This window comes from Terrapene carolina, unplaced genomic scaffold (genome assembly GCF_002925995.2).
Source record: "Terrapene carolina triunguis isolate 2854851 unplaced genomic scaffold, T_m_triunguis-2.0 Scaffold231, whole genome shotgun sequence".
Taxonomy (NCBI): Eukaryota; Metazoa; Chordata; order Testudines; family Emydidae; genus Terrapene; species Terrapene triunguis.
Window position 1 is genome coordinate 20409082 of NW_020664582.1, and position 16058 is coordinate 20425139.

Consider the following 16058-nt stretch of genomic DNA (forward strand, 5'->3'; position numbering starts at 1 on the left):
TCCCCTGACTGCCCCCTCCTGGGACCCCTGCTCCTAACTGCCCTTCAGAACCCCAACCCCTACCTAAGCCTCCCTGTTCCTTGTCCCCTAACTGCCCCCTCCTGAGATCCCCCCCACCCTAACTGCCCCCCAGGACCCTACCCCCTACCTGTACCCTGACTGCCCAAAACCTTACACCCCCAACCCCCAGATAGCCCCCCCCGAACTCCCGACCCATCCAACCCTGCTCCCCGTCTCTTGACTGCCCCCTCCAGAACCTCCCTACCCCTTCTCCGACCTCCTGGCCCCCTTACCGTGCCGCTCAGAACAGAGTGCTGCAGAGCGGCGCACTCGGCAGCAGGGGACAGGGGAGCAGGGGGAGGAGCTCCAGACTGCCAGAGGCCCGAGGCGAACGGCCGGCCAGCGATCTGTGAATGCAGGGAGGGGGAGGGAGGGAGTGAGAGGAGGGGAGTGATTTCAAGCTGCAGGGGAGAGGAGGGGGAAGCGGAGGAGGGGCTCTGGCTCTCGGAGCCCCATGCAAGTGGCACGATCCGGCCGGCTGCCCTGTCAGCCATGCGCTCTCTGCATTGCGGGGGAAATCCGGACATTTACAAATTCCCCCCGGACGCTATTTTTAACTCAAAAAAGCCGGACATGTCCGGCAGAATCCGGACGAATGGTAACCCTATTTGGTATACCCCCACAAACTAAACTGACTTGTTTTACATAAAGTGTGTATGGTGGTGGCAATAGGGAGTGTCTAGTTTCTGTCCTCGCACTCTCGTGCTGCAGGAACAGGCCACAGCTGTGCTTTGAATTGTTTCATTCTGTTTGCATCAATTTATACTTCTAAGGCTACCTTTGCTAAAAACACACCTTTTAAAAAATAAAATGAACACTAAGACTTTCTTTATGGGACCCAAAGCCTAGATCTATTAACCAGATGGCCCCGCGGCCCATTAGTGATTATGATGGAATGGCCACATCTAACCCATGAGTATTCTCCAGAACAATGGATGCCCACTATGAACTCTATGGCCACAGAATTTTCCACGGACTTAACTTGTAGACTTTAAAATTTAATTAAGAAAAATTTCTCTCACTAATCACCGTGTTGTGAAAATAATCTTGAAACTGTGTGCAGATTCATGGTATCAGGATGATGCATTGTGTTCAGGAGCTCAGAGGTACAAGACTGCCCATTAATCTCCGAGGTTTTAACTGTCACACCTAAAAATAATTTAAATGTGAATATTCTAAAATTTGTTTAATTGATGATCATTCTAGTAGAAACATTCAGCTAAAATTTATCCCATAATCCGTCATTGTCCTTTACCCAGATTCCCCATACAACTTTATGATAGTTTTAAAAGTCTGAAGATGAAAGTGTGGGACCAAGGTAGAATTCAATTTAATATGCAAAAAAACAAGTACTACACTGTACTGCCTATATTTGTTTAATAATTTCTAAAAGTAAATTAAAGGGTCTGAATTTTCCTAGTGAGCCTATTCAGATTGCCAAAATATTATTTATTTGCAAGACTGAGAATTATTGTTAGAATATTGTATCTAAGAATTGTAAAAGTTTTTTATTATGGGGGAAATTTTGCATGTGATTTTAATTTCTGCATGGAAAATAAGCATTCATATTTTTCAGTAAGAGTTAAGACTAGATTCAGGGTTTTTTAAATGAATAAATCACCTTTTTTTCCAGAGGCCTAAGTATTACTTTTCTTGTCAGTTAAGTTTACTAAAAGCTGACATTGTTTATCAACTTCTCCCAAATGTCATGTTTAATAGCCTCTTTTGGGTAAGGACATAATTAAGTAAACCATTACTGTAGAGACAATCATATTGTGCCCTTGTAAATTTATATTTACACCATTAGAAAATAAATGAAAAACTTCCAAAGAAAAGCTGCTCCAAAATTATTCCAACCCAATTTTTTACTATATTTTTTATTTATTTCACATACTATGAACATATACATTACATGCTACAAAAAATAAAAAAGTAGATTTTAACTGTCAAGAAAGTGTATAGTGTTATAGTACAATGGCACGTTCATATATTTTTACTTCAAATTGGTTTGTTTAGCATCTTTCCCCCAAAACCATTAAGAACATGAAGTGTTTTTACTCAAATGATTAGAAATATTTGCATTAACAAATACAATTGAAACAGATTAACCAGGTCATATATTAGTATAAAAGTCTGGGTTTTACAGAAATGAAATATATATTAAAAAAACATAGCAGCCAAGTTGTACTTTAGTGTGATATAACGTGTAAATGCACTAGGAGAACACAGTGTAGTTGAGCGTTCTGCTTTTCATGGTGTATTTCTAGAAACCATTAGTATTCTCGTTCTAGCACCTGCCTAGGCACAATAAACCCAAACACTGACGGAGACAACTAAAACTTGTATAACTTCTAACATTCTTACTAATGAGTTTGGTTTTTTGGAAGGTAGGGGTGTGTGCAAAAGAGGTAACAAAGGCCACAAGACGATTCCATCTACATATTTATGAATTATTTAGTTTTATCTATCCTGCTTAAGACATTGGTGAGATAGGTTGAATCGGTATCTTGTACAAATGCCGTCTTATCCTGTAGGCCTGTTATCTGATGAAGAAACTTATATTTCATCTGAAAACTCAGCAATTAGTATACTGGGGGCTAAGCAAATCTGTTTCACAAGAACTTATGCTTCTAGAATAACAGCAGGCATTAAGACTTTTGTAGGGATGATTGTTTTTCTGCTCTGTCAAAGTCTATAATAAAAGTAAAGTATTTGCAATTATATCATCTTCACAAAAACATAGCTACATAATAATACATTTGTATTTTTAGTTTAAATGAGTGTATAGGGCATTTATTTAGCAATGAAAATTTCCTTATATCCCCTCCATATTAAAAAATAACCTGCATACCAAAATCACATATTTTCTTAAAGGAACTTTACTTACAAAAGTTGGTGAATGGAATCTTGTAGTCATGACTAAGGATATGCAGGATGATTTAATTATGATTGGAAGAATCAGCTGAAGTTGACTAAATTGTATTGCCTTACTGAGAATATTGAACATGTCTCTCCTTTATTTATGCTTCTTTTGCGATATGTGAAGAAAAATATATGCATCTATCAGCAATTAATCTATATGTATAGATACCGTACTTAGAGACTGCCTGTATCAAGTATTCAATTCCTGTAGGTAGCAAGGTCAGGAAAAAAAAAGTATGAATTAGATGTAAAGAAAATAACATTTTACCAGCCCAGTATTAGTTTATCTTTAAGCATTTTTAAGCACATTCAGCACTAATTTAGAAGCACAATATCAATTCAAATTAGATTAGATATGCAGTCACTTAATTACTTCTGTCCGTCAAGTAATTAGCACAGAAATAGATGAGTTGTAAGTTTTCTACAGAGGGTTTAGTAGTACTTTTAAAAAAAATCATCGTTTGTTAGGATTTCTCTACAGTAATCTGGCCCCCTACCTGAAAATTGGACAGACATACTGATCAATTAGTTCTAACGTAAAGCAACTATGTAACAGATAAAGGAAACGTATTACTGTTTCCAGCATGTAATAGTTTTGAGGTAAAATGTTACCAGTATTCTATTTTATGGGCCCATGCCTCTCAGCAGTAGCCTCTGTGGTGGGAACTAGCCCTTGAAACATTTACAACTGTTCAGAGACATTCTAGTGGTATTTAACTACTTGTACATGTCCAAGGTGTTTCAATTTTATACCATTTAGAAAAATCCTGTTTACAATGTAGCCACAAAGGTTACAAAATAACTTTGAATATATTGGTCACTGGATTGCTGTATTTGGAGAAATTAATTTAAGATACAGGCAAGGGATAATTACCTCATTGTTTTAATTTACAAACCTTACTGCATCCATTCTGATTTTAATATTAAAGAAAATCAGATAAGGATTAGTAGAAAAAGTTGAACATTCAAGTAGTGCATAATATAACCTAGCCAATGCACTGATTTTTATCATTTGCTATGAAGTAGTATTTTACTCTATTATGCCTTTTTATAAATCAGTCCAGAAGCACACAAGTATTTCTATTAGTTTATTACAAATAAAATCTTCTCATGAATTCACTATCAAATGCTTTACAGATGGAAACAAGCAGAGCAGTCCCAAAAGTTATTTTAAAATAAAGGTAATGTTTGGTTTGTTAGTTCAAGACATTTGACACTGATTTGCTCTAGCCAATGACTAAGACTATTCACTAAGGATAAAGGAGTTATGAAACTGTCCCAATGTAATTTAATTTTATCTCTTACAACTGGCTAATGTGCTCTGTGTCACTTTTTCAGAGCAATGCTGCATATTTTATTACACTTATGAATCAAATACTACCTTGAAGCTATGAATTAATGAGTAAAGTGCTATGCACACATTTGTCAGCACTGGTATGGAGGTCTACCATTCCTTAAAACATGTATTTGTGGGTAAAAAATATCAGGATCTGTTAATATAACATCTCAACTTGAAGTTAAATTATCTACTAGCAAAGTTTGAAGCAACAGTACTGAAGAAACCAATCTCTAGTGTCCTCAAACTCATCTGAAGACCCGGATGAGGATTTGATTTCTTATTTACTATTGAAGTGGTAGATATCTGTAAGTCAGAAAGCTATCCCAATGTATGTTCTACATCTAAAAAGATTATTTGCATGGTGCAAAACATTATGTAGATTTGTTAGGGCAAAGAAAGTTAGAACGAAAACAAAGGCAAAAGCTCCAGAATTAACTGTTTGTGAAATTCCTACCCATACGTTGAATTTTCTAAGGTTGATTTGCATTGCCCGTGGAAGCAGCAACATAAGCAATGGGACTGGAGAAAGCTAAAAACTCTAATCAACAGATGTATTGCTGCTTTCTCCACCTGTTGCTGCAGGTAAGGTACGGAATGCTCTGCACATGAACATATGCAGGCATTACAACCTACAATCATGTACTAGTTCTGCCACTTGACACACAGGTTATCTAGTTTCGTACCCTGAATAACACGAGTCTTGATTAAGGAAAGGTGGTGTTCAGTCCCAGGGGTTTGCAGGTATCAGAATGCTTGTATAAGCAATACTCCTTTCGACATCTGTAGGAACACAGTCTAAATGGCAGCTGCAGTGAAATACAGACAGACTGTTCCCATCTGTAAGCAAAACTGTTGAGCCACACTCAGCTGAAGTCCTCATCAGGATTCTGTTGGTCCAGCAGGCGGACATGCGTGAATGGAAAGTGACCACGTTTACCATTACACTCTCCTTCCCATTGACCACTCACATTAATCTTTGTGACCTTGACCAGCTCACCGACCTGCAGGACAGGAACAAGTAAATGGTTATTACATAGTGCAGAAGAGTATTTAATTCCTTGTTAACCTCATTTTGGTACTGTTTACACTTGTACTCTTCAATTAAAAATGCTTACTTGCTGTCTCAAATAGTCAGTCTTTGGCAGCCTAATCCAAATTATTAAACTCTTGAAGAAAGCAGAAGAGCAGAGAGAGAAATGCAGCAATGTGTGGATAGAAGACTACCTACAGTATAGAGTCTGCAACCCTTCACCAGTCTCTTTCAGTGTGTTCTTGTGGCTTGACAAATCAGCCCTCCTGTTGTGGTAAATTAATTATTGCTGAACTAACATTAGATGCTTGCATTTCTCCTGGGTGGGACCAATAACTGAACAGAAGAGGGAAGACAGTTTGCAAGTGTATAAAGGAAATACATTACTATATTGGAAACATAATACCTGTTTAAAAGAGAGAGATCTCAAATACAACTGAAAGCTTGAGCAAAATATTTTAAGAAATAATAGGTCAGATACAACAGCCCTGCTCAGTGTCAACAATTCCTCAAAGGAGTGTTGCAAGACCCTGAGCACAGAAATAGGTGATAATGGTAGCTATAAAAGAGTATAGTGGTGAAATTCTCTGGTTTGGGAGAGCAAGTTAAAGGTATTACATTTTAGTAATAATAGTAATAAATAGCAGCATTTACAGCATCTTCCATATGACTGAGCACTTCACAAACATTAAGACTTGATCAGTTGTATGGCAAGCATTATCTCCATTTGACAGACAGGAAAAATACCGAGAGCTATTAGGTGACTTGCCCAAAGTCATACAGTAAGTTGGTGTAAATGTCAGACTACACTCGAGATCTATATTTTACCACATTCCAAAATTAATCACACTTTAAAAAGTTCAGTGTTTGAACAAGTTATTTCCTTAGTATTTTACTTTAAGTGTTGCTCAATTAATATTAGAGAGATACGGTGAGTGAGGTAATATCTTTTATTGGACCAACTTCTTTGTGACCTTTACCAGCTCACCAACCTGCAGGACAAGAACAAGTAAATTGTTATCACATAGTGCAGAAAAGTATCTGATTCCTTGTTACGCTCATTTTGGTACTGTTCATGCTGGTACTTTTCTATGAAAAGTATTTACTTGCAGTCTCAAACAGCTCTAAAGCGTGTCTTTCTCACCAACAGAAGTTGTTCCTTGTCTCTCTAATATCCCGGGACCGACACGGCTACACCTACACTGCAGATCAATTAATATAGCAGATATTTGATTACATAGAAAAATCTATAATTAGAAGAATGTAAGTTGGTTGCAAAGTCAAACCCTCAAGAGTTAGGTAACACCAAATGTAAAGCTGCTTGTGGAACTTTATTTCTGCTCACTTGTGCATAGACATTATGACAGTCTTTTAAATTACATGATTGCAAACATATCATTTTTTCCTCAGTACTCACCTAATTCAGTACACTGGATGGATGAGTCTCAGAGAATGGGGTAGATGTTTAAGACGAGAAGGAACCTTTACAATTATCCAGTCTGACTGCTACATGTGGACCTATGTCCTATTTATTGCATATCATCCAAATGCCACACTGAATATGTCGTTATTAATTTACTCATGGGTTCGTCTATGGTGCTTATCATCATATCTGAGTGTCACAAACATTAATTAATTTATCTTCATAACTGCTCTGTAAGACAGAGTATCAATATTCCCATTTGACAGACAGGAAAGTAAGGTACAGGGAGATAAAGACAAGAATTTGCAAGTCTCCACTAATTTTGTGTGTCCTGGTAATTAGGGATGATTTTTTAGAGTACTTGGAATTGTTATAACAGCTTATATGTTCAGAACACTGTACAGATATTAGCTAATTAATAGGGCTGTCAAGCGATTAAAAAAATTAATCTCAATTAATTGCACTGTTAAACAATAATAGAATACCATTTATTTAAATGTTTTTGGATGTTTTATACATTTTCAAATATATTAATTTCAATTACAACACAGAATACAAAGTGTACAGTGCTCACTTTATATTTATTTTTTAATACAAATATTTGCACTGTAAAAAAAAAAAAAAGAAATAGTACATTTCAATTCACCTAATACAAATACTGTAGTGCAATCTCTTTATCATGGAAGTTGAACTTACAAATGTAGAATTATGTACAAAAAAATAACTGCATTCAAAAATAAAACAAGGTAAAACTTTAGAACCTACAAGTCCACTCAGTCCTACTTCAGCAAATAGCTCAGACAAACAGGTTTGGTTACAATTTGCAGGAGATAATGCTGCACGTTTTGTTTACAATGTCATCTGAAAGTGAGAACAGGTGTTCGCAAGGCATTGTTATAGCTGGCATCGCAAGATATTTACGTGCCAGATGCGCTAAAGATTCATATGTCCCTTCGTGCGTCAACCACCATTCCAGAAGACATGCGTCCATACTGATGACGGGTTCTGCTCGATAACCATCCAAAGTAGAGTGGAACGACACCTATTCATTTTCATCATCTGAATCAGATGCCACCAGCAGAAGGTTTATTTTATTTTTTGGTGGTTCGGGTTCTGTAGTTTCCGCATCGAGTGTTGCTCCTTTAAGACATCTGAAAGCATTCTCCACACCTCGTCCCTCTCAGATTTTGGAAGGCACTCCAGATTCTTAAACCTTGGGTCGAGTGCTGTATCGATCCTTAGAAATCTTACATTCATATCTTCTTTGCGTTTTGCCAAATCTGCTGTGAAAGCGTTCTTAAAATGAACATGTGCTGGGTCATCATTCAAGAGTGCTATAACACGAAATATATGGCAGAATGTGGGTAAAACAGAACAGGAGACATACAATTCTCCCCCAAGGAGTTCAGTCACAAATTTAATTAATGCATTTTTTTTTAACAAGCATCATCAGCCTGGAAGCATGTCCTCTGGAATGGAGGCCAAAGCATGAAGGGACATATGAATGGCACGTAAATACCTTGCAACGCCAGCTACAAAAGTGCCATGCAAAAGCCTGTTCTCACTTTCAGGTGTCATTGTAAATAAGAAGCAGGCAGCAGTATCTCCTGTAAATGTAAACAAACTTGTTTGTCTTAGCAACTGGCTGAACAAGAAGTAGGACTGGGGACTTGTAGGCTCTAAATTTTACATTGTTTTGTTTTTGAGTGCAGTTATGTAACCAAAAAAAAAAATAATCTACATTTGTAAATTACACTTTCATGGTAAAGAGATTGCACTACAGTACTTGTATAAGGTGAATTGAAAAATACTATTTCTTTTATCATTTTTACAGTGGAAAATATTTGTAATAAAAAATAATATAAAGTGAGCACTGTACACTTTGTATTCTGTGTTGTAATAGAAATCAATATATTTGAAAATGTAGAAAAACATCCAAAATATTTAATAAATTTCAATTGTTTAACATTGCGATTAATAGCGATTAATTTTTTAAAATTGCAGTTAATTTTTTTGAGTTAATCATGAGTTAACTGCAATTAATCGACAGCCCTATTAATTAATCTTCTACAACCCTGAGTATCAGATGCGCAAGTATATTTATCCCCATTTTACAGATGGGAAAATAGAGAGAAAAAGGCGAACAACCTTGACCAAGGTGTCACAGTGATATCAGTGGCAGAGACTCAGGACCTCCTGACTTTCAACTCTGTGCTCACTTCTCCAAATCAATTTACTACCAGAGTTTTTGAGTATCTAGAGCTTCCACGTATTCCAGCTGCAGTCGTTGAGCATTCAGCCATTCTGAAAATCACTGTCTAAGCATCTCAGGTTAGACACTCAGAAAATGAGGAACACACTCCCTCCAAAAAATTCTGGTAAATTGACTTGATCACCATTACAGTGGAAGTCTGTGGCTGAGGCAGCAATAGAACTATGTTTTCCTGGGTAGCACTAATCTACCTTATATCATTCTTCCTGCAGTCCCCTGCATCAATCTCTATACCCCTTCCAACTTTTGTAGAGCAAGTGAAACTGGGAGCCATGAGCAACAGGCTACACAACTCTAATTAATTCCCTCAGCACTGCCCAGACAACCTGAAGTCTTGCATTTCCTAGTAAGAGTGCTTGACTTTGCAACCTAAACAATTTTAATCTGATTTTTTGTATGTGATTTCTTAGATTTTGTTTTGGCCATTCTTCTCTTTTTAAAAAAGGGCATAACCAAGTTCTTTTATATGCAACTGTCACAAATCCTACCCCCCAATCCCCAAAAAATATCATGCATCAGCAGCAGGGTTTGAGCACAAAGTCTTCAGCACTGTTGCACATGCTTTACAAATGCTAGATTAGTGCTATTTAACAGTTTAGCCAAGCAGTAATATTTGGCACACTGACACACGGTGTCAGTAAATGACCAAGATTTGGGTCTGGTTTCTACTTGCACCTGTGTAGTCTATGGGTATGTCTGCACAGCATTTTGGAGCCTGCCCACACAACAAAGCCTCCAAACCTGGGTTGACAGATTTGGGTAAGGAGGGCTCATGACAGCACTCTGAAACTAGCTGTATAGACAGCACTTTGAAGTTGCAACTCAGGCTCTGAACCCTAGGGAGGGAATGGGCTGAAGAGCCCAACCCACAATTAAAAAGCGCTGTCTATACAGCTAGTTTTAGAGCACTAGTCAACCCGGACTGAGAGGCTCACTCTCATGGGCAGGCTCCAGAATGCTATGTAGACATAGCCTGTAAGGGTTTGCTCAGTAAAAAAGGTTGTGAAGGACACAGCATTGTTACTACCAGTTGGTAGAAATTAGATTAGAATTAATGTTCTTCTGGTTCCCTGTACAGTTTGTTTTCCCCTGAGCCAGAGGTAATTTGACTGTGTAAGTACAGACGCCATGGCGGTATGTAGACAGACATGGATGATCCACTTGGCTGTGTTCCATCCAGAGTTTCTAGTCTGTGTGTGCACTACTAATGTGAAAAACCAGGACAGTGCATGCACAGTGACATGTGGGTTGAAGGGGTTTAGCAGCAAACCAAAAACAAATGGTACCTTGTGAAGCACAGACAGGCAATGGCCAGTTTTCAACAGCTTATAACTGTCTAATGTGAACAGATTTTCATGAGGCCAACAAAAGCCATCTCCTTACCCTCAAGACTATCTTCCTGCCAAATTTAAGTTTGCTCCAACCCATGATTGTATTAGAGTTCTTTAGAGAAAAACTAAGATTATTATTTTTAAATAATGGAAAGCTTTAGGCACCCTACAAAAAGGGTTGCTGCTGCTTCCCCTATAACCAACCATGGATATTTTTCTATTTCATATAATTAGTGACGGAATACCTATGTTTGGGAGTTCAAATACTCCTGAACAGCCAAAGGTGCTTAATATTTTTTCCTTCAATCTCTCATCAATTATCTGCTAGTAAATTATTAAGCTATGAATACTTAACTAACACAGCTTACAAATGTCTTGACCTAGAGGAATATATCTTGACAAAGTTTACTAGCTCTGTAGCTAAGCCAAAATTCAGTGAGCCAGGCACTCTGAATCTGTGTGAACAGATTTGGACTCATGATATCTGCAAAAGTTCTCTACCAGTAAGGCTGCTTTAAAGTGATGCTTTGTCATCACAGCCATGACAAAGGGGATTGAATTCTCCATTGAAATTACCTTGCCATGGGTACTTTTTATTTAAGGCAAGTTTATTTAAGCTCTCCTAGTGGCAATCCTTATCAAAACTAGTCCCAGGACTAACAGTAAATAGGAAGTTGTTTCTAGACCAAGCCAATTTTGAAATAAGGCTTTTATAAAAAAATTAAGAAGTCAGAAATTAAACTATCCCCCTTTTCAAAGTCCAGCTTCTCCAAATTCCCTTGTCTGATTGAACTGTCTACAGGACAACTGAACCATTAAGTAAGTCAGACAAAATTCACTGCTCTTTAAGGGAATGCCGAGGGCACAGCAGATGCAAAAGTGCTCGATTTTGTATGACTTAACATTGTGCCACATATGCACATGGTGCTTTATAAAACAGATAAACATGGAATTCCTGCCTCCCATGGAGATTACAATCTATATTTAAATTAAAATGACATGAGAGGAAAAGGACCAGGAATGCATGAACAGAAATAATATGACCATTTGGCCACAGAGGCACCTTGAGGATTTTGCTGTTGTTTTTCTTTTGTAATGTGATTAATAAAGAAGTTTCCATGAAAAGCACATTTGGAAAAAATCCACTAATCTATTTGCCACAGGCAAACAGGAAACTTTCCATGACCAATCAGGGCTCCTAACTCAATTGCTGTAGAATTTAAGTTTAAGAATTATACCTCTACCCCGATATAATGCTGTTCTCGGGAGCCAAAAAATCTTACTGCGTTATAGCTGAAACCGCGTTATATCGAACTTGCTTTGATCCGCCGGAGTGCGCAGCCCCCCCCGGAGCACTGCTTTACCCCGTTATATCCGAATTCATGTTATATTGGGTCACATTATATCGGGGTAGAGGTGTATATATGTCTCTTTGCTGCTTGTACAGCAGTCAAGGCACTAGAGCTGTGGCACCTGGACTTGCTGGTGGCCCATCTTCAACTCTTTAGTAGCAGCCTCTTGCTGTTAGGTATCTGATGTTTTTCAAGCCCTGGATGTAATTTGTGTCTTGTAAGGCTTTAGTTACATTGTCTTGGCTAAGAACACTCAGGTGAATGAGGCTTAAAAGACTTAATGATAAGTATTGAATTGGGAAATGGGGAACAGAAGAGAGTGTGCGTCTAGTGAGACGCCATACTGATCAAAATTAGGACTGGATTTATTTAATTACTTAATTAAATGATCCAGAAGAGGAGGTAAACAGCATACTGCTGCAATTTAAAGATATGAAATTCAAAGGATTTGAACACCAGAGAGGTCAGAGAATAATAAGGGACCTAGCGATTAGAAACAGGGTAAAAACAAAAAGATTAATTTTGGAAAAAAGCAGTTAGGGGGGAAAAAATCTGAACCCCTAATTAGCAGGAATCTGGGAAAACAATAATATTGACCAACACCTAGAAATGACAGTGGATAGCAAATTGCACAAGGGTTTACAGTGTGATATGGCTGGGAGAGGGGGGAAGAGTCCAGGGGAATAAGCCAAAGCTATTGAGTGTGTGGAAACATTGATCCAATTTGCTTGCCCTCCACATAGATCAATACAGTTCACTTTCAACTTGTGTCAGATGAAGCGCATACGCAGGCAAATAGAGTACTGATACTAAGAAATCCACTTTAAATCCATCCATTAACAGCACAAAGACTTCTCACAATAAAAGTAGAGAACTTATTCCTCCATCATCACCACCGCATAAACCATGGCCAGCAGAGCTATCCCTGTATAGTGAATTGCCTAATTAACCCAGACTGAATAATCCAAACATCAAAGGAAAGAGCGCTGATCCTACTTTACAGAAAAGAGCAACCAAATATGAGAAGAATTCATTATTAAAGCAGAAAACTTTAAACCAAACCAGAGTGCATTAGTCATTTAACCATCTGTGTGGAGTATGGCCCAAAATCATGATCAAGCCTGAGAAATATGTGAGCCACCAGTGCAAAACAAATCCATGTCCTGCCCTCCCATTCTGCCTAGTGAATGCAATAAAGAACGCTGTCCACTTCTAATGAAAATCAAAACGCACTTTCCACAGAAAAGCAAGCCTACCAACATTCCTGAAAAATTAAGTATTCTGCCCAACCCTCAGGAAGCTAATACTATTAATATGTATTATTTGTATTGCAAAAGTGTCATAAATCACAGCCCCATTGTATTAGGTCATGTATAAACACTGAATTCATAATCTAGGTATAAAATGAGACAATAGCTGGTTCCATAATAGTAGATGAAGGAAACCTCTCAATTTATAGTCAAAATCGTTAAGAGATAAGACAACTGAACTCCAACAATATGCAATAATGTCAACATCCAGGATGCCTTGCACACATGCCATCTCTGGATCCACATGCTGAACCTAATTGTTGGCTTAGAAGTGGACATTGTACATAATGGTTTTGCTTTCCTGTTCTTACTGCCTCTTCTTCTAGGCAAAGACCAAAGCCTTCCTTCTACCTCACAAGGGGAATGAGCCAAACCTGGTGGAAACTCTCAGATTATTTGCATTTCCAGCATCTCCTAAAAGGGCAAAACAAGGCTGATGAGCTGGTAGAACAGTATAACAACTTGTTGACCAAAACAGATAATATGTTGGTCCCAATTTGCCAAGCACAAGACAACAAGTGGATGCAACTATGCCAGACACAGAAAATCTCAATTGCTAGTAAAAATCATTGAGAGATTAGACTCAACCAGACTCCAAGAGCATGCAACACCTGCCAACATCCTGGATTCATTGCAATTAGGCTTCAGACTAGGATACAGCCCTAATAGCATTAAATTATGACCTATGACAATGAATATAGGGGGAGATTTTCAAAGGCACAAATGGTGATTGGGGGTCAGATTTACAAAGGTATTTAGGCACCTAACATTGCAGACAGACATCTAGTGGGATTTATTGGAGTGTCTAGTCATATTAGGCAATCAACCTCAGTATTCTAAATCCTACTAGATGCCTGTCTGTATCATTAGGTGCCTAAATACCTTTGTAAATCTGGCCTTAGGTGGCCTAACTTCAAATGACTTTGAATAGGAGTTAGTGATCTAACTTTTATTTGTGCCTTTGAAATTCTCCTCCAGAGACCATAGGTCAACATTCATATTACTCAGTCTTTCAGGACAGTTGACCTGTTTCAGGTGCTGTTGACGACCATGCATGGTGGTAGACAGTACAGAATTACATATTCTCTAACAGGACCCAGAGTAGTAATGCCAAAACCTTCACCTCATGAGGCCCACAAGGATCTCTCCTCTCCTCTCCCCTCAAGGATTTATCCTCTCTTCCTACCCAATATCTACATAAGAGTTGAAGAGGCAAGACATCATGTGCTTCATTACCAGCAATATGCTGGTGACATTCAGCTGTATATCATTTTCCATAGAAGCAGCCAATGCTATGACTAGGATATCATAACATCTTCAAGAGTTTAGTTTAAGCAATAGTATAGTAGTTAGGGAAAGGGAAAAATGTTTCAGAGAACTAACCAAGACGCTGATCTTCCCCTTCCACAGAAAGCATCTAACCCCTATTCATCAAAATGGTACAAAGCCTCAAGTCCTGTTCAGCTCATCACTAGATCAAGACACCCATGTGGTATCAGTGGTGAAATATGCCTATTTCTACCTTCAGCTGGCTAGTAGAACTTCAGACCTACCTCCCAGATGATGATCTGGCCAAAATGATCAATGTATTCATCACCTCCAGACTGAAATGCTGCAACACACTATGAGGCAGATACAGTATGTTAACACTGCTTTCATTAGCAAATGAAATTTTTCCAGAACAGCTGTTGAGAGCTTTAAAGCTCCTTTGCCATCTAATGCTGCCATTCCATCTGGGAAATTTCAAGTTACTTTATGTATAAAACTTTGTCTGGGAATAGCGTTCCACCAGTAATAAGCCCTGATACCAGACAGTTCTATCAGTCTTTCACCATTCTGATTTTAGAAACCAAGGTCAAGCTTGCCCATTGCTTTATCCACTCTGTCATCATCATCCCCAATGTTGGCACTGAAATCCACCATTATTAAGCAAATGTCATGCTTGGGAATATTGTCGGAGTTTGTTGACAACTGTAGAAATGATCCCTGATCTTATTGTAGTTGTCTGTTGGTGCATAACACTGTATAATTGTCATACTCGTATCATGTTTGAAACATAATCTGCTGTTAATCAGCTCCCACTCTCTATGTGATTTTTCTGCTTTGGAAGTCATAGTTAATGCTATTCCTGAGCGCTAACCATCTTGCCTTCCTGATTACACTGACATTTTAAAAAATGTTTTTTATCAGCTCTTGGCCATTGACATTAATTTGCTTCAAGAATTTCAAAATTTCTTTCATCGCCTGCACAGCTTTTGTTGTTTCATCCATTGTTGTAATGTTCCAGAAACCTACTTTCAGTTTATTTTGCCTTTAGTATAACAAAGGTTTTAACAATGTGTTATAATCAAGTTTTTCCATAGATTCAAATATTTTCTGTGATAAGGTTAAATCTTCTGTTTTAGATGTGACAGTGTATGCGAATTTCGAAAGGGATAATTGGAAATGAAGTGAGAGTGCTGAAGAGGGACAATTCAGAGCCCACCACACAGGAACAGTGGAACAGAGGTGGTTTGCATCTCTCCTATCCTGGGACTGCAGGTTAGGGTAGCCCAGTGGTTCTCAACCAGGAGTACGCATACCCAGTGGGGTACACAGAGGTCTTCCAGGAGATACATCAACTCTTCTAGATATTTGCCTAGTTTTACAACAGGTTACATAAAAAGCACTAGGGAAGTCAGTACAAACTAAAATTTCATACAGAGAAAATGAGAAAGTAAGCAATTTTTCAGTAATGGTGTGCTGTAACCCTTTCATATTGTTATATCTGCTTTTGTAACTCAGTAGTATTTAAGTGAGGTGAAACTGGGGGTGCGCAAGACAAATCAGACTCCTGAAAGGGGTACAATAGTCTGGAAAGGTTGAGAACCACTGGGGTAGCCTTGAAGATATTGCAGCACCTAGTGGTGAATGAAGGACTAGCAGCACCGGGAAACAGATGGAGCAAAGGGCCACCCTCAGCCATGCCCCCCACTTTGACCTCCTGCCACTACTAGTGCACTCTCTGCACTGGGGGAAG

The 16058-nt window shown here is 38.3% G+C and overlaps 1 protein-coding gene across 2 annotated transcripts in view; it reads right to left on the bottom strand.

Moving 5' to 3' along the window:
• Positions 1 to 1896: 1896 nt before the first annotated feature.
• Positions 1897 to 16058, bottom strand: part of CRK (CRK proto-oncogene, adaptor protein) — a 50788-nt gene continuing 36626 nt past the window's right edge. The window contains exon 3 of one of the 2 annotated variants that reach the window (XM_024194397.3): positions 1897 to 5322. In XM_024194397.3, the coding sequence (XP_024050165.1) occupies positions 5185 to 5322 (138 nt within the window). In that variant the 3' untranslated portion in view covers positions 1897 to 5184. The remainder of the gene's footprint in view (positions 5323 to 16058) is intronic. The other variant, XM_024194398.3, reaches the window with a different exon arrangement.